Source organism: Brienomyrus brachyistius, chromosome 16 (genome assembly GCF_023856365.1).
Source record: "Brienomyrus brachyistius isolate T26 chromosome 16, BBRACH_0.4, whole genome shotgun sequence".
NCBI lineage: Eukaryota > Metazoa > Chordata > Actinopteri > Osteoglossiformes > Mormyridae > Brienomyrus > Brienomyrus brachyistius.
This window is the reverse complement of record NC_064548.1, coordinates 13,093,203-13,120,071: the sequence shown is the minus strand read 5'-3', so window position 1 is coordinate 13,120,071 and position 26,869 is coordinate 13,093,203. Positions and strand designations below refer to the sequence as shown.

At 44.1% G+C, this 26,869-nt stretch overlaps 1 protein-coding gene and 1 long non-coding RNA gene across 4 annotated transcripts; both read left to right on the top strand.

The window, feature by feature from the left end:
• Nucleotides 1–15,505: 15,505 nt before the first annotated feature.
• On the top strand, nucleotides 15,506–16,636 carry LOC125710222 (uncharacterized). The gene is made up of 3 exons (XR_007382939.1): nucleotides 15,506–15,620; nucleotides 16,241–16,373; nucleotides 16,509–16,636. It is a non-coding gene; the product is annotated as an uncharacterized LOC125710222 (long non-coding RNA).
• Nucleotides 16,637–18,763: 2,127 nt separating this feature from the next.
• Nucleotides 18,764–24,731, top strand: LOC125710221 (homeobox protein Dlx1a). Of its 3 annotated transcripts, none has more exons than XM_048979746.1 (4): nucleotides 18,764–19,272; nucleotides 21,907–22,498; nucleotides 22,786–22,985; nucleotides 23,273–24,731. In XM_048979746.1, exons 2-4 carry the CDS (start codon nucleotides 22,186–22,188, stop codon nucleotides 23,522–23,524), a joined length of 765 nt encoding a protein of 254 aa, XP_048835703.1. In that variant the 5' UTR covers nucleotides 18,764–19,272; nucleotides 21,907–22,185; the 3' UTR covers nucleotides 23,525–24,731. The 3 variants fall into 3 exon arrangements, with proteins under 3 accessions (XP_048835703.1, XP_048835702.1, XP_048835700.1); XM_048979745.1 differs by having other exon boundaries at nucleotides 21,899–22,498; XM_048979743.1 differs by lacking the exon at nucleotides 18,764–19,272 and having other exon boundaries at nucleotides 19,291–22,498.
• Nucleotides 24,732–26,869: the final 2,138 nt, after the last annotated feature.

Sequence of the window (26,869 nt, the reverse complement as noted above, 5' to 3'; positions counted from 1 at the left end):
GTGAGAGGGAGGTACAGACCGTCTGTGCAAGAAACAGCATTCCCTCCGAAAGTCATGTTGGCTTTTATCCATTGCGTAAATCACAGTTACATATTTTGAAACATCTTTCTAATTTAACAGTAAACGAAATGTTGCTTGTTAAGTGAAAACCTTGGCCTGGCCACTAATGCTTGTTTTATTTGATCTTGTAAAACCATGTGTCTTGAAACTCGCTGTTCTAAGAAAAAAAAGAATTAACCCCTCGTCTCCCAGCCTCCACCCACCCCCTCAGTACTCTCTGCCTGTGGAGGATCATTGGTAGCAGGTCAGGCCATTTTCAGCTATGCAGTTATAGCTAAAAGTGGTGTGTGCCCTTTGACTGTCTTCGTAATTGTGTGGCCTTGGCAGAGGTTGGCTTGACGGGTGGAGTCTTTAACCCCCTGGGTGGGTGGGAATTCCGATGATGGGGGGCTTTTGGCCAAGAAGACCGAGGACCCCATAAAGCACAGCTTGTTCTCCCACCTGTCTGGCCCCCACTCAGCTCCGCTCTTCCTTTGTGACAAAGCGGGACAGGAAGGTGTGACTTACTTGTGTGTGAGGTCCTAGCCCTGCCTGAGGTCTGTACCGGGATGGGAAGGTGTGACTTACTTGTGTGTGAGGTCCTAGCCCTGCCTGAGGTCTGTACCGGGATGGGAAGGGGTGATTTACTTGTGTGTGAGGTCCTAGCCCTGCCTGAGGTCTGTACCGGGATGGGAAGGGGTGATTTACTTGTGTGTGAGGTCCTAGCCCTGCCTGAGGTCTATACCGGGACGGGAAGGTGTGACTTACTTGTGTGTGAGGTCCTAGCCCTGCCTGAGGTCTGTACCGGGATGGGAAGGGGTGATTTACTTGTGTGTGAGGTCCTAGCCCTGCCTGAGGTCTGTACGGGGACGGGTGTAAGGTGTGACTTACTTGTGTGTGAGGTCCTACCAGGTATTATTTATAAAGAGTGATGGTGAGCTCCTAGCCTTGTTTGAGGTCTTCACAGGGACTTACTTGTAATAGATGGTCTGAATCCTCACTCTTTATCTCCATGGAGGCAAAGGCGTCCCTAACAATATTGTGGGAGGTCTGTGTGTGTTTGCAGGGGTGGGGGGTTTGGATGTGATTCGGTCCCTACCAACGTTCAAGCCAAACCTACGCCCTTGCATGTGGATTGAGCTTCTGCTCATCTAACCTCATTTACCTGCCACTCTCCCTGAAGTTACAGTTACTGTGAGGAAACCAGCGAAGTACGCATATAGAATAGCTATGAAAAACAGGCCCAGCTCACATGTGAAGCTGCAAATCCCCATCATGGATCTGTCCTCATCGATATGGTGATGTCACCTCAGAGCCCATAAACAAAGCGCTGGCTGTAAGTCGGAAATACCCTACAGTCTAGTCTAACTTCATCCAATAATGATGTCACTCTACCCTGGTAGCCCCCAGAGTCTGTCTGTGACTGTGTATTTTGTTTTTGTTTATATGTAACATATAATGTAAATAATACAAAGGCTGATCGTCAAAGCCAAGGTTTGCTTCTGTCCCTGTGAATTTCCACCCGCCTTGTGGCTCTCAGAACAGCTTGCTGGTTAGGTATTCCCCATACGGCACAATGACTGCGTTATTCTACGTCACGGGACCTGAGAGACCCCACCCTGAGGCCTGTGACTGGCCGGCTGGGAGCCCCCCCCTCCGTTTGCTTGGCCTGGCCTCCCTTCAGCAGTACAGGTGGCCCCACATCATCAGCCTTGCAGTGGTTAATCATTCCTCAGAGGATCCCATAATCGCTCAGAGACTTCGCTGCAGTGAATAAATGAAGAATAAGGACGGGGGGGGGGGGGCAGCTGCCTCGCATACAGAGACCCCCCACCCTGTCCTCCAGGCAAACACAGAGTCTGGACTGTGTGACCGGGCATGTTTAGCAGTCAAGAAATGTTGACCTGTCGCTTTATAGCCAAATGCTAAAGGGTAACGGGGCCATCCAGCGGCAAAAGCAAACATTCAGTGCTGTTTTTACTTTGGTATTTCACAATTATTTATATGATATCAGCCAGCTGGTCAGATGGCAAAGTGCTTGGATCCACAAGCAATAATACGTTTCGACAGGAGTAAATTATCATCAGTGCAGTTTGAGAGACAGGAACTGCTTGGAACTGTGGGCAGAGCCTGCCGTGTGTGGGGCCTGCCGTGTGCGGGGCCTGCCGTGTGCGGGGCCTGCCATGTGCGGGGCCTGCTGTGTGTGGGGCCTGCTGTGTGTGGGGCCTGCTGGGTGTGGGGCCTGCTGTGTGTGGGGCCTGCTGTGGACTGAGCATATAGTGTGCAGTGCCTGCTGTGTGTGGGACCTGCTGTGAGCCAGGCCTGCTGTGTGTAGGACCTGCATGTGCGGGGCCTACTGTGTGCAGGGTCTGCTTTGTGTGGGACCTGCTATGTGCCAGGCCTGCTGTATATGAGAATGGCTGTGTGCGGGGTCTGCTGTGTGCGGGGCCTGCTGGGTGTGAGGCCTGCTGTGTGTGTGACCTGCTGCGTGTGAGACCTGCTGTGTGCATGGCCTGCACAGTGTGGGGCTTGCTGTGTGTAGGGCCTGCCGTGTGTGAGGCTTCCTGTGTGCAGGGCCTGCACAGTGTGGGGCTTGCTGTGTGCAGGGCCTGCCGTGTGTGAGGCTTCCTGTGTGCAGGGCCTGCACAGTGTGGGGCTTGCTGTGTGCAGGACCTGCCGTGTGTAGGGCCTGCTGTATGTGGCACCTGCCATGTGTGGGATCTGCTGTGTGCCTGGCCTGCTGTATGTAGGACCTGCTGTGTGCGGGACCTGCTGCCTACAGATATGGGTACACCATCCCATCCCCCGCTGCTCTCTGCACTGAGAGTGCTTAGCGTCATGCCAGCATCGCCCACAATGCAACTCACCCGCCTCCTCCGGCTTGCCTCTGGAGTGCGGCATCCCGCTGCTGTGCCCCCCCCAAGGCTCTGATTGGGCGGTGATGAGCCGATGAAAAGAGTGGGCGGGGAGAGCGCACTGGGAGGCGGGGGCAGAGCAAAGCCGTCGTCAGGGGAGACCTGTGCTCTGTCCAGGATGTTGACGGGCGCGCTGACATGCCGTGCTGGGGCTCCACTCAGGGCCTGATTGCCCCACTAAGGTCCCAGACCCCTTTACTGCCCCCGGGGGCTGTTCTCCCCCCGCTGATTACCCCCACCATTTCTGAGCCCTGCCTGCTCTCCAGCTGCTCTAACTCCCCCAACTGGCTGTGATCCAGGCGGGTTGCAAGGTGGGGGTGGGCATTAAGGTGGGGGGGGGGCTTTCAAACAATGTCCCCCCCCCGAGCAGTACACACATGCCAAACACCCCCAACCAAATCTCTGCGATCCACAGGTGAGCCTGCACCGCATTTCCCATTTCATCCCAAAATTCCAAACCGCTGGGCTCCAGCACCCGGGCCTCTGGGGGGACCCCAACCCCGGCAGAGTGGGGAGGGCACCGGGTGGGTGTCAGGGCGAAGATCAAGGCCTCAGATGAGCACGCTGCTGCCTAGCCTTTCAAATTAAATGTGAACTCACAGGCATGAAACGCAGCTTCATCTAAAACAATTTCCCCATAAGAACATTTTAATTCATCATGAATAATTACCGTGAAGTGCTGTTGCTCCTTTGTCGCCTGCCCACATTTCCCATGCTGTGTTAGAGCTAGAGCACTTTATTGGTATTAAATTGTCTTCTTATATTAAGCCTTTTTTAGCAACTAATTTGTTAAAAATGAAATAAACATCCTTCAGAGCCATATTTGTTTATTGGTTATGAAATCTGAATGTGTTGCTGATAAATGAGCCAAACGCTAACAGTATTCCGCGCGTAACGGGGGTAATCTGACGCACGATCAAGTTCTTCTCTCTATATTCATGGCCCATCGAAACGGCGACTTTAGGACAGGCAGCTAAAGAAAAATGGATTTACACGTTTATTTTGATAAACTTGTGTTATAAGCTCTTCAGATTATCACGTGAATCAGCAGTTTAGAGCACAGTGTCTGTGATCAGAAGGTCACGGGTTCAAATCCCAGGGTGAGCAGTAAGTGTAAGAATCTATCCTCTTTATCCAGGACAGGGGTGAGGGAGGCTGCAGCCTGTCCCAGACGGTGTAGGGCAATAGGCTTTGGAAACCCTGAACAGGACGCCAGTCCATCACAGGCCTCATACTGATAATTACATTATGGGCAATTTAGAGACACCGTTCTCCTGACTGCGGGTTTTTGACTGAAATCCACACAACAGGCGGAATATACTAAATGCACATGCCGGGACCAGAGGTGGGTTTTGATCTGCAAGCCTGGAGATGTGTGACAGGAGCACTACCCACTGAGCCACTGTGCGGCCTTTATAATGGCCATAATAATAATCATTATGACAATAATAATAATAACAACGGCACTGGCTTCCTCCCGCAGTCCAAAGACATGCAGTTAGGCTAATTGATGTCTCTAAACTGCCTGTAGAATATGATTGTATGTGTGTGTATGTGTCCAGTGATGGACTGGAATCTCTTCCAGGGTGTAACCCAGCCCCACTCCTAGGATCCAGACCAGGATAATCAGTTAGAAGGTAGATCAATAACAATGTGTTTAACTCTGTTGACGGGGGGTCATTTCCTGGGGTATTTTCCTGGTTCCCCATCCATTTTTATCTCCAATCATATGACAGTCCTAGCTAAAGCCAGTCTCAGCCAAGTTGTTCAGTCGCCTATGGCGCCCCCCTGTGGTTGATATGACATACAAGTGACACCTTGTGGGGCCTCCCAGGGGGAAAATGTCAGTCAGCATATACCCCAATCGTCATGTCAGGGCAACACCCTTCCCTACAGGAGGGGTGACAGTGGACCAGCTTCCGGCGTTACCCGTCACCGATGAGTTTTATTAGTCTTTGGGAATGTTCCACTCCCTACAGCAGTACTTAGCGCCTTAATCCATCCGGAAAGGCTAGTGGCATAGTTCAGTAAATGAGCACACAGAGATGGCTTGATTTGCGAGTTTCTTCCTTAACCCCTAATTGCATTTGACCATGCAGATGTGCAGGAACGTAAACGGCGTATCTTCAAAATCGCAGCGAGCCCGTCATGCTTAGCCGTCATAATCATTTTTACAAATAATTTTAATTTCAATTGACATGAAACGAGGTCCTTCTTTTTCCCATTTTCTCAGGGTTGTTTGCTCGAAACCCAAGGACTTATACTTGTTTCCAATTTTAATTATATATCCAGACGGAGAGTTTGCTACGAGAAAGTGTGAGGCGTTCAAATATGAACTGTCAATAAATGAGCCTGTGTGTGTAAATCACAAGTAAAAAATTTGTCAGCTATTTGGCATATACGAAACATGCACTTCCTAATGAGCACAAGGCATTGTTAAATAAGTGTTTTATGTTAACATTGCTATTTAAACTAGAGTCTTCAGATGAAAGGAATGTTATTGTTATATATTACATTATGTTTTCCAGTTTTTGCTCATGCATTATCATAATAGTATACTGCAACTATATTACTATACTCTTTATGTATACATGAATACTCAGGACCTGAGTAATCCAGGAAGTGAACTGTGGCCTGGGCTGATGATAAAAGCAAGTTCTTCATGGTCACTGTTGGCTAGATTGATGACATGCGGTTCTGAGTCTGGAGGGCTGACGTGGCGTGGCGGGTGGGGGATGGGGGGCGGGGGGCATGGTCTCCCCTTGGAGCATCGTGCCCTTCCTGCCGGGGGACTCCAAGTTGGCCCGGAATAGCACGGCCCACGCCACTAAATAAGCCCATTGTCGCGCCGGAGTCATTCTCATCTTCATCTGCAATCTCGTTTTCCTCTCTGCCCTCGGCCGGCCCTTAATGAGGCCAGACTGTGTGACGACAGGCATTGTGGCCTGACAGGGGACGGCTACACCGAGAGATGGAGATCAGATTTAGGACTCGCCCTGCAGGCCTGGCGGAGGGCGCAGAATGTCCTGTGGCGGCCCAGGATGGCAGGAGGTATACGGCGGTATGCTTCCTCTGGCTCACCGCTGATCTGCATGTGTGTGCGAGTCTGTCTATCTGTCTGTGTGTATCTGTCTATCTGTCTGTGTGTATCTGTGTGTCTGTCTGTGTGTATCTGTGTGTGTCTGTCTATCTGTCTGTGTGTATCTGTGTGCGTGTCTGTCTATCTGTCTGTGTGTATCTGTGTGTGTGTGTCTGTGTGCGCATGTGTGTGTGTGCATGTGTTTGATTTTGTAATTATTACATTGCAGGGACCAGATTTCCCCACGATGTGATAAAAGCCTGTAACTCTTTACCTTTTGGGGACTCGTTTTCAGTCCTTACAAGGGGGAGCTCAATTTTACAAAAACCTCCGACCGCAATCAAAAAACTAAACGACCCATAAGTCTCGTATTTTGTTTGGTTACTTATGATTAAGGTTAGTGCTGGTTTAGGTTGTCATTGTTAGGCTTTGGTGTTTTCCCCATAGAAGTGAATGGAGTGTCCCCACAAAGATAGGAATACGAACGTGCATGTGTGTGGAGTTAGTGCCATATGTTTGTGTGACTGTGTGCTTCTGTGTGCCTGGATGAAAAGTGTTTGCAGGCTGCTTACCGTGTGCAAGTTTACTGTGTTCCCATTTAGGAGGCATGGTGAGCGCTATGTTTGCATGCCCGTATTTATGTATGTTTATGATGCTCGATTATGTGACTGTTCGCATGTCGGTGTGTGTTTGTGTCAGGCTGACTTTTTACACACATAAATGTAAACATTGTATCTCTCTTGCCTACAGATTTGTTACGATGCTGTTCTCGAGGTAAACAGTTACAATGTGAAACCTGGCTGGATTTATGTGGAGTGCTTAGGTAAATATAATGCAAATCTACAGATCTGCAAATCTGTATTGTTTAGTAATACTGAGCACTGGAAAGTCTGAAATAAGTAAAGGCTCCTCTCCATGCCTTTGCTAGCAAACATCGGTCATGCTTCTCATTGTTGAGAAGTCAGAGCGTTTACCTGCTCGTGCGGCGGCTCAGCACTGGGTCTCAGATTAGCCAAAGTGGGCGGAGCGTCACCCGTCCCGGCAGGGAGCTCTGGTGTGGGCAGGAGCTCTTCAGACAACCAGCTCAGCCTGGATGGGGGGTACAAACTTTATTGTCCATCACAGCGCGGTCAGGTGACTGACTTGGCCTTTCTCCTGCAACATGGACCCTTCCCAGGACCCCCCCTCCCCCCCCACCCCCAGGTGAACAGTGTGGTGCGTCACATGATCCCTGATAGTTATTCACCCTCCCCACAGCCCAGCAGCCTGCGCCCGGCTGGGAATCCCACCTCACAATTACAGTGGCACAATTTAGGGCCTTCAGAGCGGAACCACAGCGGCGCTGCAGTTATGAGAAGATCCCGCTCTGTTTAATATAAAGTGATCTGAGGGTAGGTCTGGAGAACACATGGGACTTTGTGTCGCCCCGATTCACTCGACAGGCGCAGGGAGTAATTACACCCAATTGTTAAGAGGGACACTTTGTATGTAAGTCTGTGCTGGAATTAATAAAACAGAATTTCGCTGGAGCGTAAAACTGTAAAACGTCATATATGTGTAAACGACCTGCATGAAAAAAAATCTTATGAGCAAAAATTTTTTTACAGTGAACTTTATTTGGCAGCCGAGAAAAAGCACAAAAAGACAAAATTACCAGTAATGCAATGAACTAACAAGAACTTCTTCTGTTCTCCAGAACGTCACTGGTATCTAGTTGCATGGCGAGATGAACCCCGCTTCAGTTCCCAAGCCTCCTCAGGGGCACCTCAGCCGTTCCACACATTTGTTAAATTTCACCACCAGCTCACTTAATGAATTTACTGATTTGATTCGTTAAATGACTCGGTGAGCTATTGATCAGCCATACGAGGTGGGGTAGGGGTCTAATCAACAAATACATGGGTGTGTTGGGCGGTTTCTGCAAATCCTGGGCTGACTTTAGCAGAGGGTTTGAAATGGCTAAGCTGACATACTTGGACAGACAGAACATCATAGTTTTACACCAACATGAAGATCATTTAAGCATCATTTTCTCTCACTGCCTAAGACTAAGATGGTGCTGTACGTCAAGCGAGAAACCAACAGCAAACGTTACCCTTCCAAGCACCTACGGGGGGGGGGGGTTTACCATGTCCCCGTGTGACTCATTTCATGCGCATATTTATTTACTATAATTCTGCTTTATTTCTAGGTTTCTGTTGTTTAATCATACAAACCATAATGATTACACAACTCTACAGTGAATTCAGAAAATGAAATAAATATCCTTGTTTTTGTTATTCTTCTCTGAAATCATGCAAAGCCAGTCCAAATAAATAAGATACAAACTAGCACAGCAGTTAGTTTTCAATTCTGCTGCGTATTTAAGTGTCTGCTCCCCATTTTACCCAATATTTAGGGCTGGGTGAAGCTACAGCGATACCTTAGCATTTATGCTACGGCTGCTGCCTTTTTTTCCAGCATGATAGATAAAACACTGTGTCTCACCGGACAGTTGAGGAGAAATTAGCTTAAATTGCCACTAATTCTGTGTCATTTGCTGCCTCTCTGAATGTTTACCTAAAGCGGCATTTCTCAGAAACTACCAGCCTTCATGTTTTTTGTTCCTTTTTTCAGTTTTTCTTCCAATCGGAGCCGTAGAGTTTCATCTTGGACGACCGTACGCCTCCCAGCCGGCCACTTCCAGGCAAAGATGCTATCGGTACAGACTTCCCCGCGCGTTTCCTTCGGGAACACGCACACACTCCCACTGATACGTGTATGTTTATGTATGTAGGATACAGCCTTTGTACATGTTTGCATTTCCAGGTAAACAGTAGATTTAAAACACTGGTGGGCGTGTTGTTTACTCATGTGGCGATGTGCAGCTGGAGAGCTACGCCCTCCATGGTTAACACCCCCCCCTCCCCTCCATTCTCGTTCCGCCTCCCCCCCCCCCCCCCCCCCCCCACCCCAGCTCAGGCAGGAATTGGGGGCCGGAACCTTGGGTTCTGAGATCAATGCAGCCCCGAAATGTCAGCCAGCGGAGGGGCTGTAATAGCCATCGATCTGCTGGGGGCTTAACGCAAGGAGGCCTTCTGACCACGTGAAGGCCAGCTGCAGGAGATTGGAGAGAAAGGGGGCCGTAGAGAGGTGCGGGGGGTGTGGTGGGGGGTGCATTTCCCCTCCATCCCTCTCTCGCTTTGGATTGATCTTCCCCTTCCTGCTTTCCAGAGGGGCTGTGTCATTATCCTACACTGTCATTAGGGGGCTCATCGACAGCTCCGGCCTCTCTGTGTCACTCTATTGAGACAGCAACGCTTTCCCCGCACAGAAACTCCCCCATTTGGTAAAATATGGGCTGGCCGGGCTGTCTGCCAGGCACGTTATGGTCGCCTTAACGCCTTTTCTGGGGGGCCCCAAAAGAACAAATGGAGTGGTCTTTAAATAACGAGCTGCAGAAGCGTGGCCCATGGACTTTCATGTAGCTGAACTCTCTTTTCCGGTACTCTGTGAGTGACTGGCAGGTGGGGCACATTAAAGCAATTACTGCTTCTTCAATGGCCCTGTGTGAAATGCATGATGGGATCGAACAGTCCTCCTGTGAAATGGCCGTCGTGTCTTTGCGTCATGGATCAGGTCCTGACAGGAAGCCCGGATCATACCTGGTGGAGAAACACGAGTGTGACACCTGTGTCTATATCATGAGTCCCTTTAACATTCTTGCCTTGGAATTGAATGAATCCTGTCCAGTACTGGGAGCCAGGAACGCTTTGTAATTCTTGCTAAGAAATATTGGCCAAGCGGGGGGTCATTCTGTGGCCAGGCATCCCAGAAAACTTGTCATATTTTGCCTGGCATGTATTTTGTAAAGGTTAAAATTCCCATTTGCTCTCCGGCAGCTTGGCATCTGATCTGCACAAGATTCTTGGGAGGTCAGTATTCTGACCTATAGGGGAGGATTTTGCCATTTTGAAATGGATTCTCCCCAAAAAATGGAATTGAATCTCATTCAAAAATGTAAGCTCCCCCTACGTAACAACTCCACAACCATCACTTCCAGATTCACATTTTCAATCAAAAAATATTTTAAATTTCCTTTGTAAAAAGTCAATAAACAGGATGCGGGTAGGAAGAAAGCAACATTTCCATTTTTCTTTCAATGCACCGTATTGCAGATGGAAAATGAAGGGAAGACTGTCTTCACATCAAACCCTCAAATAATGCATCTATAATGACATGCAAAATGCGGACAAACACGAAATCCAATCTGCTTTCCTGTAAAACTGCACCGTAAAAATAGAAAAACATCATTTCCTAAATGGGTAAAATTGCTCCAGATCTAAGCTGGCCGAAAGTCGGAGGCGTGATTCTGCTGCGATCCGCAGCTGTGTGCTGAAGAGTGTGATGTTAGGGTTAGAGCTGGGCCAGCCGCCCCAGGCCAGCCGCCCCAGGCCAGCAGCCCCAGGCCAGCCGCCCCAGACCAGCCCCTGCTGGGCGTTCCAGCTCTCCTTGGGCTTCCTGATCAGTCAGTGTCAGCTTGGCAGAGACCTTTTCCCCGGGGAAGGTCATCATGCTGCAGTCTCGTTTTTCCAGTGTGGAACTTCACAAATTGACATATGAGGATTATTTTAAAAACCCAAGTTGCTTATTGTCAGTGTTTTTAAGTGTTTCGTTATGTCAAAATTAATATTTATAAAAATGCCAAAAATATTTAGAAATAACTCTTGGTCCTTCCATGTGTCATTGTGTCATTTATGTTCAGGCAGATTTAAGAATGTTTATTTAAGAATAGAAAATAAAAGTAACACCATCCATCACCGCAACAAATCTGTAATTTTGTTTTATTCAAAGTGCGCTTTCCATATATAACTTGAAATATACTGATATAAATCAGACAATCAGATATTATAATAGTTGAAACCTTTCAAACATTTCTTCGCTGAGTGATTTTTAAAATTCTGACATTTTTCCTATAAGCCCATGCACCCCCCCACCCCACCCCGTACTGTCCAGCAGGTTGCCATTATCAGCTGTGGTCCTGCTTCTCCATTTGATTTGGATGGGGGGGGGAGAGTCCTGTGTCTGGGGGCCCGTGCCGAATGAGGCCACACTCACGGCCCCGGGGACCACCTTTCTGTGTCGTGCACCATGTTGCCTCCCCCCACCCCGACTCTCCCGCGGGGCTCTTGTGAATGAGAATGAGTCGCTTTGGCCCCCCGCTACTGGCATCCGCGACGGTTGTCATGGACACTGTCAATGCGTTGGCCCGCTAGCGGTTCTCGCGGCTCCTTTTGTCACCCTGCGATGCTGACGCCGGGGAGAGTGCTTTGAGAGACTGACTCTTTGTAGGAGCAAATTCCAGCAGAATTATGAGCTCTTCAATGAATAATGTCGTCATGATCATTCAGGTGTAACAGAGTTGTTTCAATGATGCCGCACAATACAAGCTCTCTTGATTTAGAAAACAAAACCTGGATCATGTGCACGGTGAATCATGTTTTTTTTTTTGTTATAGCGATAAAAACAACCTGTTTATTTAAAATCCACTGGCATTCCAACCACCTTCTGCGAACAGGGTCCAGTCTGACCAGAGGACCCCTGAGTTGCCTGTTTGTTTATATACTGGGCTTGCAGATCGCTATGTTCCATTGTTTCTTTTTTGCAGAGGTATAATGAGAAGATGGCATGTCTTGCGGATAGACAGCTTGGCGGTCATATGTCTGTCTGGCTTTAACCAAGGAGGACCTGAAGAGATGAATGTGCAGGGTCGGTCATCAGGGCCGCAGAGTGTGCAGGACCCACCCGCCCGCTGCCCTGTGTCAGAACCAGCGTTCCGTATTACCTGGGTGTCTGACAGCTCTTTTGGGCCACACACACACACACACACACACAGTGTCGAAAGCGACAGGCATTATTGGGGGTTTGGGATTAAACTGATGACAGTCAGTGACAAGTACCCACCATTGCCGCTGGATGTGCGGACTGGGGTCACTGGGTTATAATGCTGCTCGCCTTGCCAGGGAAGGGAGGGGGCGTATTTGAGATTGCAGCCCCCCGAGGGGTCAGCAGCCGCACATGTGGCAACGGTTAAGATTTGTCAGGCTGAATTGGCGCTCTGTGGGGGTGGGATGTGGAACCTGCACTGCCGGTTTCCAAAAGGACGGCGGTACAAACGTTAAACGAGACGCTAATCAGCCTCTGACGGCGCCGACCCAGGGATCGGATCGGGCTCAGCGGTGCCATGAGAGCAAAGCACTGGACACACACAATGAAGTGACTTATCTTACAGGCTCACGGCATAACATCCTCCTTGTCTTGACAGTGCGCTTGTTGCGAGGTTAAATTTAAGCATCACGTAAGTGGTTCTTGTTTAAAGAAAAAAAGAAAAAGATTTTTCTTTCATACAACGTATCTAGGAGATGTGCGCATCAATTTTTACTTTGCAATAAACTAAAACCCAGTATAGCGGTATAATTTAAAATGAAAAAATGCCTAAAACGTGAACACATGCAGAATGATAATATACCTTTTTGTTCATAGGCTAAGAGGTAGTCTGCAATTACTGCAGCATATTGATTTTTCCCCTCTGAGACTGAAATTAGAGGCTCGTTGCTCCTCGCAAAGTGAAAATTCATTCTTTTTCTACGGGGAGGAAGCATCTGAATCCGACACCTACTGGGAAACCCAAAGAGCCCCAAAGCGCATCTCTCTCCAGCGGCATAATGAAACAGAAAGTGTAACGCTGGTTTTGTGGGCGGCCTGGTGCTCTGATCGCTATCCGCACGGGGGTCGTAAGGTGCTGCAGCCTGCCGGCATGTTGCGGTGCCCAAAGTGCGGAGTGAGGCGAAGTGAATGCTTTAAATCCGTCCTCAAGAGCTCCATCCAGCCCCTGCTTTCATGGATAAGTCTGAAGGGCATGTCAGCCCTTCCGATTCTCTCTGAGAGGTAATTATCCTTTTCCTGTCATGGAACAACAGATGATCGCTAACAACTGGGACACAGTTTCTGGAGATGAATTTGTCAATAGGAAGCAGAAAAGGGGGTTTAATTTCCACTCGGCTGCAGGCCCAGGGTCCAATATTTCAGTTGTCCTCTGATCACATATTTGTGAGTGAGTGCGTGTGTGTTTACATGTTGTGTATTTGTTTGGGTGTGCGTCTGTTTTTTGTGGGTGCTTGTGGTTTTTTTTGGGGGGAGGAGGTCAAATGAATGTCTGTTTAGCGCACGGCTTGCATGCGTATTTCAGGGTGTCTCTTCTGCATGTCTGTGCTTTGGCGTGTCTGTATATGTGTGCATGCAAGGATGCATGAAAAAAGATCTGTGTACATTTTCCCGTTTTGACATATTTATTCATAACCCTGCACTGTTTTTAAATCTCACCTTTTTTCCTCTACTGTTTTTCACTGCGTATTGTTCGAATAATTTCCTTTTTTGGGTCTCTGTTTTTTTTCCTTTCAGAAAGACCCATGAATGGGAGGAAAATTATCACAATTACTCATATAATTGAGCCGTCTTTGTTGCAAGTGCAGCTCCAGTAGCCTTTTTCCATCAGGAAAAAAATGGTTTCATTATAGGGGTTTTTCATATTCCCTGCCACGGGGCTCCGCTGAGGGCTCGGCGCGTGGATGAGATGCAGCGGGAACAGCGCGGATCATTAAGGTCACAGTGGGAATAATTATCCCAACTATGGAAAGAGCATCCAGGCTTTTTCTCCTCCCCGCCACAAATGCACTGTCCGCTGCAGCTTTTAGTCACAAAGAACTTTGAAATAAATGGAGCTTCCACCTACTACTTATACAAAAAAGGGAGAGAGAGAGTGAGAGGAGAGAGAGAGACTTGTATCAACATGACAATTTTCCATCATTAAGACTAATGATAGGCGCAGACCGCGGGATCAAGGGGAACACAAAACGGGGAGCGTATTCAGGTGTTGGCTGAGTGCTGACCTCTTTCCTGTCTTTGTTGGTGACTTAACTCTTAACAAAAAAAAGTAAAAAAAATTTAAAAAAGGAGGGGGGTGCGGTCTGAAGGCAGTGAGACAGCTCAGCGGCAAGCTGCCTCCATCGGTCCTGCAAAGTGCTTAATTGGGAAATTTGCATGTTTCCCATTTATCGCGGAATTAATTTACAGAGGGTCGTTCGCTGCCATTGTTTTAAAGGGGGCTGCGAAAACAACAGGGGCACTTCATTCGTTTTTATTACATTGTGCCGGGGTTTCCCCACTCTCCAGGACGTTTATCCACGTTATTTGAACCAGCTTTTTAGATTTGTGCAATTTGCAAATATGTTAAACGCTTTTCTTTTCTTTTTTTAAAAAATTCCATTTAAACCGTTGTTTTGTATTAAGTTCTTAAGGAGTTTACAGATACCTGTGCTGTGGAAGCGCTGTGCTGCAGTCAGCCTCTTTATTTGGGGTTATTTGCCCGTTTTAGCGCAGCGCCCTAAGAGTGACCCCTAAACCGTCCGTCAACTGATCATTTTCCAGAGGGATCATGAACCGTCCAGACCCCTACTTGTGTTATATAATATATCCTAGAACATGGTGGGTCAGTTCAATCACTGCTTGGATTTTGTGTGCTTAACCCGGTCCATGCTAAGATGATCTTGCAGGAGCCTGGTGAATTTCTGCCATATCAGCAAATGCGGCTTTTTTGCTGCTCACCTGGCCGAACGTCCCGTTTTTCTTGGCATCCTTTGCGTATTTCCTCCACTTGCTGGTTTTTCAGGAAAATGTTCTGCCAGTGAGCTGCCAGCGAGGGAATGCTTCACTTCAATGTGCAGCGTTCATTCACACGAGACTCTGCGGCAATTGCCTGGAGCTAAAATCCAACAAATCCAACTCCTTTGGTCCATGTGTAATTAGTTTGTCTTAAGAGCAGTTCACTGGATCTGTCAAGGAATTGTGGGAAATCTCATGTTTGAGTCAAGACAGGCTTCCAGTTGTAGGCCACCCCAGAAAGGTCACACGGTACCTCCAGATGGCAGGAGGTCACTAACCAGTCCAGCTGAAGCACCTTTCATAGTGCAGGTGCGATTTGCCCACCAAGTCTGGGCCGAATTACTTTTTACTGATTTTCCAAAGACCTTGGCTGAAGAATTCAGAGCCGCTATTCGACATAGAAATGCAAATCTGCTGCATTGCGAGAAACTGTCAGAAAATAAAGAAAACATGTACAAGCTACTGCGTGCATACTGTATGCTTCTATTCGACATGGCTTGAGTATTCCCCTTTGAAATCATTATTATAGCAACTGTTTGAATATATGTCATTTGCAATACAGAAAATGAAATATAAGCTGCTCTATTTGAAGTTAAACATCTAGCAATATTTATGGATTTTGAATTTAAATGAAAATAAGCAATTGCCTGAGAAAAACTGTGAATTACAGATTATGTAAAAGGCAAACATTGGCCATGACAGTATTTTCCGTGTTTAATGTATTTATTCTCACTCTTGTTTTGGACGTTACGGTCCCTTGAAAGGCAGAAACGCATGACTGATTAGACAGCTGTCCTTCTCAGATCCAGAAGCCATCCATACATCTCCCATTCTCCTCCAAGTACAACAATGGGCCAAGGAAGAACCATGTCGAACTTGGTACAGAAGTAAGACGTGACAATTTTCCCAAAGAAAAAGAAATTCTTTTTAAAGAAATTAAACTTTGTTTCCTGTGGCCACAGGGCACATTTGCCTCGTACGTTTTTTCCACTTAATTGACGTTAATTTCCACCTCAAACTGCAGCCGGATAACAGGCTTTCTGCGGTTCCAGGTGTGACTGTTCTGCATCGATCACAGCGTGTCTCCTTCATTTACAATATTCCAAAATGTCAGTAAGGTATCTATAATCCTTTAGCAGCATCCGCTTTGAGACGCATTTGAATTGATTTTTCAAGCTTTGTGTGAATCGTGAAAACTTAATATAGAGGAAAAATAAATATATTATCGCTATTGTAGCCGTTACTGTTGTTACTCTTTATAATCCTTCATCAAAGTGGCAGAAAATGTTAACATGCATTATCTGTGTATTCACTGAATATTTGAGCTTTTCAATAAAGACAGCAGTGTTCGTGGAGAGATCGCTGGTATGTGGTCTTGGCTGATTATCAGTATAGATTCCGCTCGTGGTGTTTAGGGCTTGGCTTGCGGCTCTCGCGCAGACCTCCGATACAGACGGTTCATGCGCATCTGTCTCGCTGACTGCGTGACATCATCTCTGTGCCACAGGCTGATGCGGGAAGGATCCTGCACCTATCGATCCCCTTCTGAGCCCCCGCTTACTGTCTGAAAAACATGGAGGAAAAAACACAGTCCAGGGCTGTATAGCTAATACGGAAAACATTATGAATGTCCCACAAAGGTAAGATGGAAATAAATATTACCCACATAAAATGAACGTAAGTCCTGATAACTTTAGACCTACATTTATGGCTTGTTATAAATTGTATAGTCTAATAAAAATACAGTGTTTTGATGTTTATTTGCTTTTGCACAGATGATCCATCCAAGAGCAGCACAGGCCTGTAGGGAGAGCTGAGTTCCCATCTAGCTCTTGCTGATTTAGCATCTCATCCCCCGTTCCTGAGTCATGGAAACATGTGCTGATTACAAAACAAATTAACCAGAGCTGTGTTTTCACCGTTGTGACTAATGTTAAGTATTGTTTGCAATGTGAGACATTTCCTTTGACTGTCTAAATTAAGGTCTTTCACGGCGATGGCGTAAGCTTGCATTATTGAGAAAAGTTAATATTGTTAGCAAAGTATGTGTTTATGACGTATGAGTGCATATCTGAGAATGTTTGTTAAACGTGTGCTGCTTGTTTTAATCAGCTACTCCTCAAGTGCTATTGATATTGCAGTTTAATGGATCTCAAATAAACAGGCACAAAACAGTTATTTTTATAGGAGGGTAGTTTGTGTGTAAAATGTTTTTATTATGTGTGACATGCAATTATGTGACATTCAGCCTTTGTGAGTGCATGAACGTATGCCTGCCTGCCTTAAAAATTCTGAAAATATGGTGGCCATGTTGTTTTGATGGTCGCCAACATAACTGAAGATCTTATAGGACAACCTTAGCCCCATTTCTCTTGCCGACACCAAGGTGGAGCATTTCATTACGACGTGGGGCGCAGGGGAGAGGTGGCTGTGTTATGTGAGGGGCGGTCCTCGCTAGGCACACCCCTAGCTGTGAGTTGGTATTGGCCACTCTGGCTGCTGTCCCACTGTGATTAAATAAATCAGCCCGCAGGGCTCCTGATTAGAGAGAACCATCCGACCTGTGTGAGACAAACCGTCTCCCTGAGAAGCCATCCTCAGTGGTTCAGCAGTACGGGGGGGGGGTGCATATGGAAAACTGGGGGGTCTTTCAGCAGGGGGAAAACCACACGCCTCAGAGAACTGCATCAATAAGCTCACATCCCCCTCCACCACCACCCCCCCTTCTCCCATCCTGAGCCATATTTTGGTTTTAAGGTCCCGTTGGAAAGTTGCACTCTGTGGGAGCCAACCAGGTGCAGGTAGCGATCTCTACTGGGGTCCTGCTCAGTGTCTGTGTGACGGGGAACCAGGGTCGAGGGAGGTGGGGCTTCACTGCCGAATTAGCATGGCTCAGTACATCAAGATCAGGGTAATTTGTGTCATATAACTTGTATATAACTTGTGTGTGTATGTGTTTCGGGCTACGGCTATCCCATGGGAAGCACAATAAATGTATTGGTATTTTAGCTGATCAAAAAGCTTTAAATAATACGTTTTAAGTACTGATGGTTCTGATATTTAGACTCATGAGTCATTAAAATGTTATTTTCTAGGTAACTTTTATAGACATAGCTGTGAGGACGCACTGGCAGAGTTTAATCAAGGTGCGTTCACATTGAAATTTACAAAATTTTGATCAGTTTCAGGTCAGATACTGAGCAGACGTACAGAAGCAAGATGCAGCCTTGGAGGGCCCCGATAATGCATGCACACATATAAATATTTTGTATGAATATACATAAATACACATACAGTAATATATGTGATTGTATTTGTATATATGTATATATAGGTGCACAGTCCTATATGGTCTATATTGGTCATCACACACAGTCACTATTCATCATGTCAAAGCTCTGTCCAGTTCGCTTAGATGGGACCTCAGGATAGCAGTTGCGCATCAAACCTCTTGCATCTTCTCTCTAAACAGCCCACTGGCTCATTGCCGTGACTTTATCTTAGTTTCAACGGTGTCTCTGTCGAACTCATGTTCTTAATAACATAATGCGAGGGAGCAGCCGTGAAGCAGAAATAATCATAAATAACTTTCGGCAGCAGAAAAGAATAACCTAAAATATCAATCGCTTTCATTGCATGTTAAATAATGGTAAAGATAAACTATTTTAAAAGATCATCGACGGTCTATGTATTCACTTACGGGAGCGGACATCATGCATTCTTTGGTTTACATCTAAATCACAGTGAATTTTCCGAAATGGTTTCATTTTAATTTCTGCCGCATGTTTCCAAACTGGTCTCGGAATTGATAGCACATGTTTATTTATGTTCTTAAATGATAAAATCGTTTGCCCAGTGACAACAGGGGAAATATGACATGTCAGCCTGTAAACCCCAAAGGAAGCTAGCAGCCTGGCAATTTTGCGCCCATCTGTGAATCCTAGTTTGTAGTTACGGTAATCAGGTTGTAAATAATGGCAATGTATTACCATGGCGCTTCCACTGCGGGCCTGTGATAAAAGTTTCACCGAACCTCAGGATGATAATTATTGCTCTTATTACTATTATTATTTTTGCAGTTGACAAGGGATCGCTTAAACAAGCACCCTTTATTCAAAGATGATTTGTGATTTAAATTGCTCGAAATTGGTCAGTTTAAAGGGGTTGGTGAAGAGTAACGTTTTCTTATTGTGGATAGTATTTCTATTGAACCGTGCAAATGCTGAAATCTGTTGTCACACGTACATTTCAGAATAGGCATTACACGTCGTCCTTTACTGTGGGTTCTATAAACACATCGAAAAGTTGCTTGTTCTGCGTCTTTGAGTTCAATTATGTAATTAGGTTGATAATCACTGTGACGGAATTTAACTGCCTTTAATTTGTGATTCATGTGGAGAGTTTGAGCAGCCAGTCGAAGAGACGAGTGCCTCTGTGTGTTTTGCCTCCACTGCAAAGTAAGAAACAGATTCGGGGAAGTAAAATGAATCACTGGACGCGCGCGGCATCGCCATCACAAAAGGACAATAAACAGGAATGGTATGGTCTTGTATTCGATTGTCTCTTTTTTTTAGTCATGTAATTTTTACGTGTCTTATCCAGTATTTTGTCATATGTTTATTGTCAGGCTGGTCATTATGCTGAATTTTAAAAGCAATTTTGAAGAGCGTGATAGTTTAAAAATATTTCATAATACTGTAAGTCATGTTGTCAAACGCCGTTCACTGTTAATTAAGGGTATCATAACAGCGGTTTTTAATTTTCGAGAAATCGCATAAAAAAACAAAAACATATACTGTAACATTTTTCAATATCGATCGAAGATTTAATAAATTCGCATGAATTCAATTTCCCATCAAACCGCATAAACTATTTAAAAATGTCATACAGTGACGTTAATGTTTTTGGTGGAAAATGCATTTACAATTTTATTGAGAAAATGGGATTAAGGTCAATTAGTATAACATTATTTCTGTGTCTGCTGGCATCATGACATTACCGTGGTATAATTCTATTACCAACGAGGATTTTACCAACTGCTGTGGTAACGAGACGTCTGTAGTGCAAATTACTGAGGCGATGTTATTTATGGTGCGGGGTTTACTGCCTGATTTATGTGTACTGTATCTGGTCAAAATTTAATGGACTGTCAGCCTTTCCTACTTCTGCCTTATTATTGGCAAGTGAATATAATTCGTCGTGTTGTTTAGTTGTATTGAATAATCACAATAGGCATCGGAACGAATGCTTTTTAAAATTATTGAAAGGAAAATGCATCTAGATAGTAACACACCATGTCTATCCTATCGGTCCATGGGAGTTTCCAGAAGTGATGCTTTCAGAAATAATAATGAAAGTAAATTAAGGATTATTCCCTATTTACTTATTGAAATACTAATATAAATACGCAAAACGGAACAATAACTTTCGACCAGATAATACATTTCAGTTGATCTTGAAAAGGTGAATCCGATTCGACTTTTTAAATCTGAATTTCAGACATACGTTTATGTGTAATCTGACAGCTTAAAAAAAAATCCTACGCAATATTATTCACCAGCTTTACGCCAAACACTGTCTCCACTGGTTGTTGAATTTTTTAGTTTTTTTCGTGTGGTATTGGTTGTGTATTTATGTTTGTATTTGGATATGCATAATAACATGCGAATGCTATAAAATCGGGTATAATATTATAATTAATTATTATGAATTTTTGTTATATTTAGGCTATGAACTAATGGGTAGTGATGATTTAAACATTACGGATTCCTTACTTTTACGGGCAGGACATCTGAACCTTGTGGGTTCGGAAGGGTGACTGCTTACGAATATTCGGTGAGGATATTATTTCAATATTCATATTGCATATATAGAGAAGACAGAATTCTCTTTGCCTTGATTATGATTTGTGGAGCGCTATTGAGGAAGTTCATTGTTTGTTCCTTGCAGTTAGCGCCACTTGCAAAGCATGGTAGTGTGGGGTTTCTGGCGGATTTATGATTTGTTTTGAATTTTAATTTGTGCCCAACTTTAAGAAATATCGCATATCCTTTGCCGTCACTTTCCTCTGCGCTGTTGACGTGTGATATTGAACTGTTTTCTGACAGTAAAAACTGTCCCGCACACATTCAAATCTGCCAAAACCCACCAGTTCAAACCCGGACCTCTCTGCTACTTAAAGGTGAATGAGGACAGCAAGCTGCTGGAAGTGTTAAATATATGGCTAATTATGCGTATGAAAATTAAACATCAGTGTTATGCTAATGGCGCTGCCTTCAGCTGGATCGGGGCACTTGAGACTAGAATTTAATCAAATGAATCGGTAAGTAATAGCCTACATCTGCACGTGAGAACTCTCCCAAACCAAGCCACGGTTAACAATTAGAAATTTGTCGACATTTTCATTAAAATCTTTATTACCTTGATTTGATGTTTTTATTATCGTCCAAATCCCACACTGGCTGTATGTTTAAGGATAATAATAATTTTCTCATTACTCACATTATTATCAATACATTACATATTGTTTTTAATTAATTTTACATTAATTCATTTATTTTAATTTTTCTGAAACTGAATTACTTTCTTACGTTTGTGCTATATAATTTAAAGTAATTCGCAAAATCTGGTGTCAATTTTGATTTATTTTCAAAATAATTAAATTCACTGAATGTCTGATCATGCCATTAATGCTTGCAGTGTTATTGAAAAATTATTAATAATTATAATTTGAAATCATCATAATGTCTTAAAGTAAGCAATTTATGCAAACAAAAAAAAATAATAAATGTCCTTAGAGCTTTTTAATAAGGCCATTTTGCGTAGCTATTAACTTTAATATTTACTTTTATTTAAACAACAAAATATCTTTCCATTAAAACTGCAATATATAATGAACGGAACTGTTCACAAGAGTAGACAGTGTGATTACGAGTAGGACCGCTGGCCGACAGCCACCGAAAAAAATCCAGTAATTGAAGTATATAACTTAAATGTCAAAAATATATTGTCTTCACACAAAACCATTTTAAAAGTGATTTCAAATAACACTTATTCTCTCTGTACCCCCCCCCCCTCCCCCCTCCCCATAATATATCTTCACTCTGTTTCTCTGCCGACTTCTGAAATCTCTGTATTGGTTCTCAGCTTTGCTGTTTTTCTTGAGTTTCCCAGGTCCTCTGGACTCAACCCCGGAGTAGCCAATCCGAGCCACTCCTGGAAGGAGTGGACCAATCAGCAGCCATCCTTGATGAATATTCATGATTACTCGATTCAAACCTTTGAGGCGAGTTTGTGTGGATCCACAGCATCATGCGTGGACTTTTCACAGAGACAAACTACATTTTCTTATGAATGGAGAGTGAAAAAAACAGGTCGGCTTAAATTGGGATCCATCCTTCACTGAGATCATAGAAGAAAACAAAAAGGAGGAGAAGAGATCAACCAGAAGAGATGACAATGACTACAATGCCAGAAAGTCTTAATAGCCCTGTCTCAGGAAAGACCGTTTTTATGGAATTCGGGCCACCAAGTCAACAAATGTCACCGTCGTCGATGTCTCATGGACATTACTCTATGCACTGTTTGCATTCTTCTGGTCATTCTCAACAGGATAGTTCCTACGGCGCAGCTTCATCCTTCCCTCGGTCTCTGGGTTACCCTTACGTCAGTTCAGTCGGTAGCCATTCTTCAAGTCCATATTTAAGTACAGTACAGTCTTACCAAAGCAACCCGACACTGTCGCAGACACGGCTAGATGACACAGGTAAGAGTTTTTTTAATATGCCCGAATTTCTTAAATCCACGGCGTTATAACTGGCGACGTGTCTTGTCCAGCGCGTCCAACAAGCGCTGGATTGGAGAATCGGCCCAGATGATAATTATTGGTACCATCTCTGTAATTATTTATTGCGTAATGTTATAAACAATGCATGCAATTAAGGGCAATTATACCTAAACTACAGCTTGTACAACTTGCGGTCTCATATTCGCTGCTTGCCAATACAGTCTGCGGAGATGTCTCATGAATTCTACCGCTCTTTTCACGCCCAGCGACAGATACTGAAAAAAACACTGTTGTGGAAGGCGGAGAGGTACGGTTCAACGGCAAAGGGAAAAAGATCCGAAAACCCAGGACGATATACTCCAGTTTGCAGCTGCAGGCTCTGAACAGACGCTTTCAGCAAACACAATACCTCGCATTGCCAGAGAGAGCTGAACTCGCAGCTTCGCTTGGACTCACGCAGACGCAGGCAAGTTTCTTTCGGAGCCATTTAAACCTGACGTATGACATATATGTCGGCCTGACAAAGGTCACTTTTATTACATAAAATGTAATACATTTTACTTAACAATAGTTCTATGTTCCATATTTTAAGGGATTGTGGTTAGGCTGTGTTTAGTTACGGTAAACTATTTTATAGCATTTTAAAATGTTTGAGATATTTGTTTGGATGTATGTTTATTTTCCAAACTGGAACGTAGTTGGCCTGGTGCGCGTTTATTAACATTTTTGACTCACTGGGCAATATTTTTATAGGTAAAGATCTGGTTTCAGAACAAACGGTCAAAGTTCAAGAAACTGATGAAGCAAGGAGGGGGCACGATTGACGCGAGCGCACTGGCCAATGGTCGCGGACTTTCCGCTGGCTCTCCCTCCGTCGCGCCGGTTTGGAACAATACGGCTACCGTAAAGACGTCGACGGGCACCCCGGGCGCCTATATTCCTAGTTACACTTCATGGTACCCCACCGCACACCAGGAAGCTATGCAGCAGCCACAACTCATGTGAAAGCAAAACTCTTAATCCGCCCCGCCCACTTCACTGCCGTGGATTGCCCAAATCAGGGTATCGAGGACCAGCTACCCATCGCGGCCCTGCGTCCTGGCCTGTTGCGACCAGTCGTAGATGTCATCAGAGGAGGTTCCCAAAGCTCCCAACTGACCGACAGACTCCTTCGAGTACAGCCTGGTAACAGAAACTAAACAGGCTCCATCTGCGCAACACGGCAAGAAGAATGTCTTATTTGAACCCAGAACAGAAGCAGAAGGACACGATAGTGAAATAAACGTCTCAAAAAGCTGCTGTTTCCCAGTTTCCGCGACCTTTTAACAAGTGTAGTCGTTTAAAACTGTAATTAATCAAAGAGAACGAATTTCTTTATAGTAGCCTAACTCAGAAAAATCAGATCGACACGTTATTTAAGACGGATAAACAGGCTTCACACAAGAGCCAACATCTTTGATTCTCGATTTAGCCTGTTTGACACGTGATGTCGTTTTAGAAAGTACTTTAAAAGGATGAATTCTTTTTCTGTGCAATTGTCAAGGTCAAAACGCAGCAAGCATATAATAGCCTGCTGTGGAAAGTCAAACAGAGGAACACACACGATGTGTGTCTCTGAATATTGGTTGCATAATGTATTTGTTTGCGTGTGTTTATTTAATTTAAGTTATTTAAATTTGATGTCCAAAATCTGTATGTTTAAATTATTTATTTTTAAAAGGTGAATATGTTTTAAAGTATAAACAAAGAGTAAATAACAGAAAATAATATACATAATATTCATTCTGCATCAACTCATAAAAATATTAAAAGTTGTTACAGCGGACAAGCCCCGATACTTTAAATACTGAAACATTTTCTAATCTTGTTGAAAAGTTTTCTAGATTTAAGGAACGTTTTGGAAACATTAGTACTGTTACTATTTGTGTCAGCGCAGAGGGAACGTGCATTGAGCTGACTGGTGTATATATACATAAACATGAATACAAGGCATATTCAGCTTTTGTATGTTTGTGGCTGTGTATACTCAATGCATTGTGAAATAGGACTTTACCTTTTAATATGACTGTGTTCACTTAACAGTGTTTAGCGTTCTATATGGCAAAGTTTAGTTTTATATTGATCACGTTGATTTATTGTTTTGTATTACGAAATTCTTTGTATATAGTGTGTAAAATTTAAAAACAATAAAATTATGACTGTACAATGACAATATAGGACGTGCACAAATAACTTAGAAGCTGGGAGTGCTTTTGCAGAAATGGCAAGGAAGTTATGCGATACAAAATGCCCAATGGAATGTTTAATAAACAGAGACGATTGGAGATCTCTATAAAATTATTCTAAAAAAGCCTTTATATTTCCAAATCCTCAAATAAATGTCCTGCTTATTCACAGGTATATTTAAAATTCATAGGTTTTAGTTATTGTATAGTCGTATCATAATCTGATCTTTATCTTGTATGTCCCCCCCACGCGCCCACTTTGCCCCCTAACTTTGTAATTTCTACAGCAATCACAGTTCTTGTTTCTTTTCATTTTTATTTAGTCCCTATAAGCTCTCTTTTCTCCCTTTTTAGATCTAACAAATCCCATTTTCATCCTTCAATGGCAAAGAGAGTACTTGTGTGCGTTTAGGAATAATTGGAAGAGAGGCAGGTGCTGCGAGAAAAGGCTGCATTTCGTCAAGGAAAGGGGTGTTGGTTGGGGGGGGAGGGGGTTAAAATGTAGATCAGTAAAACTGAGAGGTTCAAAGGGGCTCTTGTTTTGGGTTGATGGTTTAACTGCGCTTTTACAGAAACCTGAAGGACCAAGACCGCGGGAACTTAGAATGAATGCTCGCCACCTGAACGATGACACGTACATACTGGCGCCTGAATTTTAACGTATCGGTAGGGTTCCGTGTACTCTGGATGCGACTGACGACGTGGATCGTGTTCAATGAACTTAAGAGCGAAACATAATAACGCGTGTCAATAAAAGCTGTAGAATTGATTGTTAGCAGGGCATGCATCAAGGCAATTTATCGCTGAATTCGCGCGTAAAGATGGACTATTGAAAAAAAACTGCTCCCTGGAGGTCTTCGTTAACTTGGTTAACCAAAAGATTATTATCCAGTTATATGTTCATTTGAAATAGTAGCAGTAGTAACAACAGCAATAACAACAACAACAATAATAATAACAGTGACCATTTTTAGCACGTGACTGAACGTAGTAATAGAGTCGTAATTGAAGTAATAGGCCGCCATTAAGAAATTTTGACATGCATTCTGTGTGGCCTGCGAGAATTTTCATTTAACTGACATAGTCAGAATAGGAAAGGCTGCGGCATGTTCTGTGGAAAACCGATAGCAATCACCAAGCTTCACTCTTGGCCACAAATTGCCCTCAGATTTCACATCCTCCCTTAAATCTATTCATATGGTTTCTCCAGTTCGTACCTCCAAAGGAAAGCTTTGAATAAATAACTTACTTGTTCGTTATTATTCATTTTTTTGTTTTCCATTAACACTTTCATAATATTCTGCCGTAAATCATAACATTCTGGCGTAGACCATTATTTAAAGGGAAATTTTCTCCATTTCTATAGGCCTCACTGGGAACAGTCTTTCCTATAGTATTGGATAAAATAGTCGGAAGATTATGCCTACTGGTCGTATGTGGTTGTAATAATAATAATGAACATGCTGTTTGTATCAATTGTTCTCCGATTCCTGAGCAACTTGAATTTTCGTATTGATGGTAAAACGCAACATAGTTTGCCATTTTGAAACAATATCGGTTTGTGATTCGGTTAGTAGTACTCGATGTATCATCCGTTATTTTGTCACGTTTAACATGTTTTACTGACTCAAAATAATAGTATTATTATGTTAACAATGAACATAATTAAATTACTTTTAATTTTGTAATTAATGTGTATTTTAAAAGATTTCACTTCCATGATAAAAACGGAAGCTTTTGGCCAGCGATATATTGTTTAGATTGAAATGAGGGAGTTAGTCAGTCATTTTAATATCTAATCAGTTTTTTATTTAACCAAAAGCATATGAACCGTGAGTTCCACGCAGCGTTATTTGCGTGGTGATAGCTCCCCAAACGTAAGAAATCTCATAAGAGGAACTCATTAGTGCTTTAAAATGGGCCTAAATTTAGGACTTACATGTAAATAAAAATCTGATTTCGCTGTATCTTAAATAGGATGACATGCGGCTCTTAATGGAGAAAAAAATGACATCCTTTCGTCACTCCCCGTCTCTGAAAGACTCCAAAGTGCGCGTGCAGCTGCACACCCGAGAGGGTCAGCGTTATTTCACTGTATTCTCCTCTTGATTACAAGCCGAGCCCA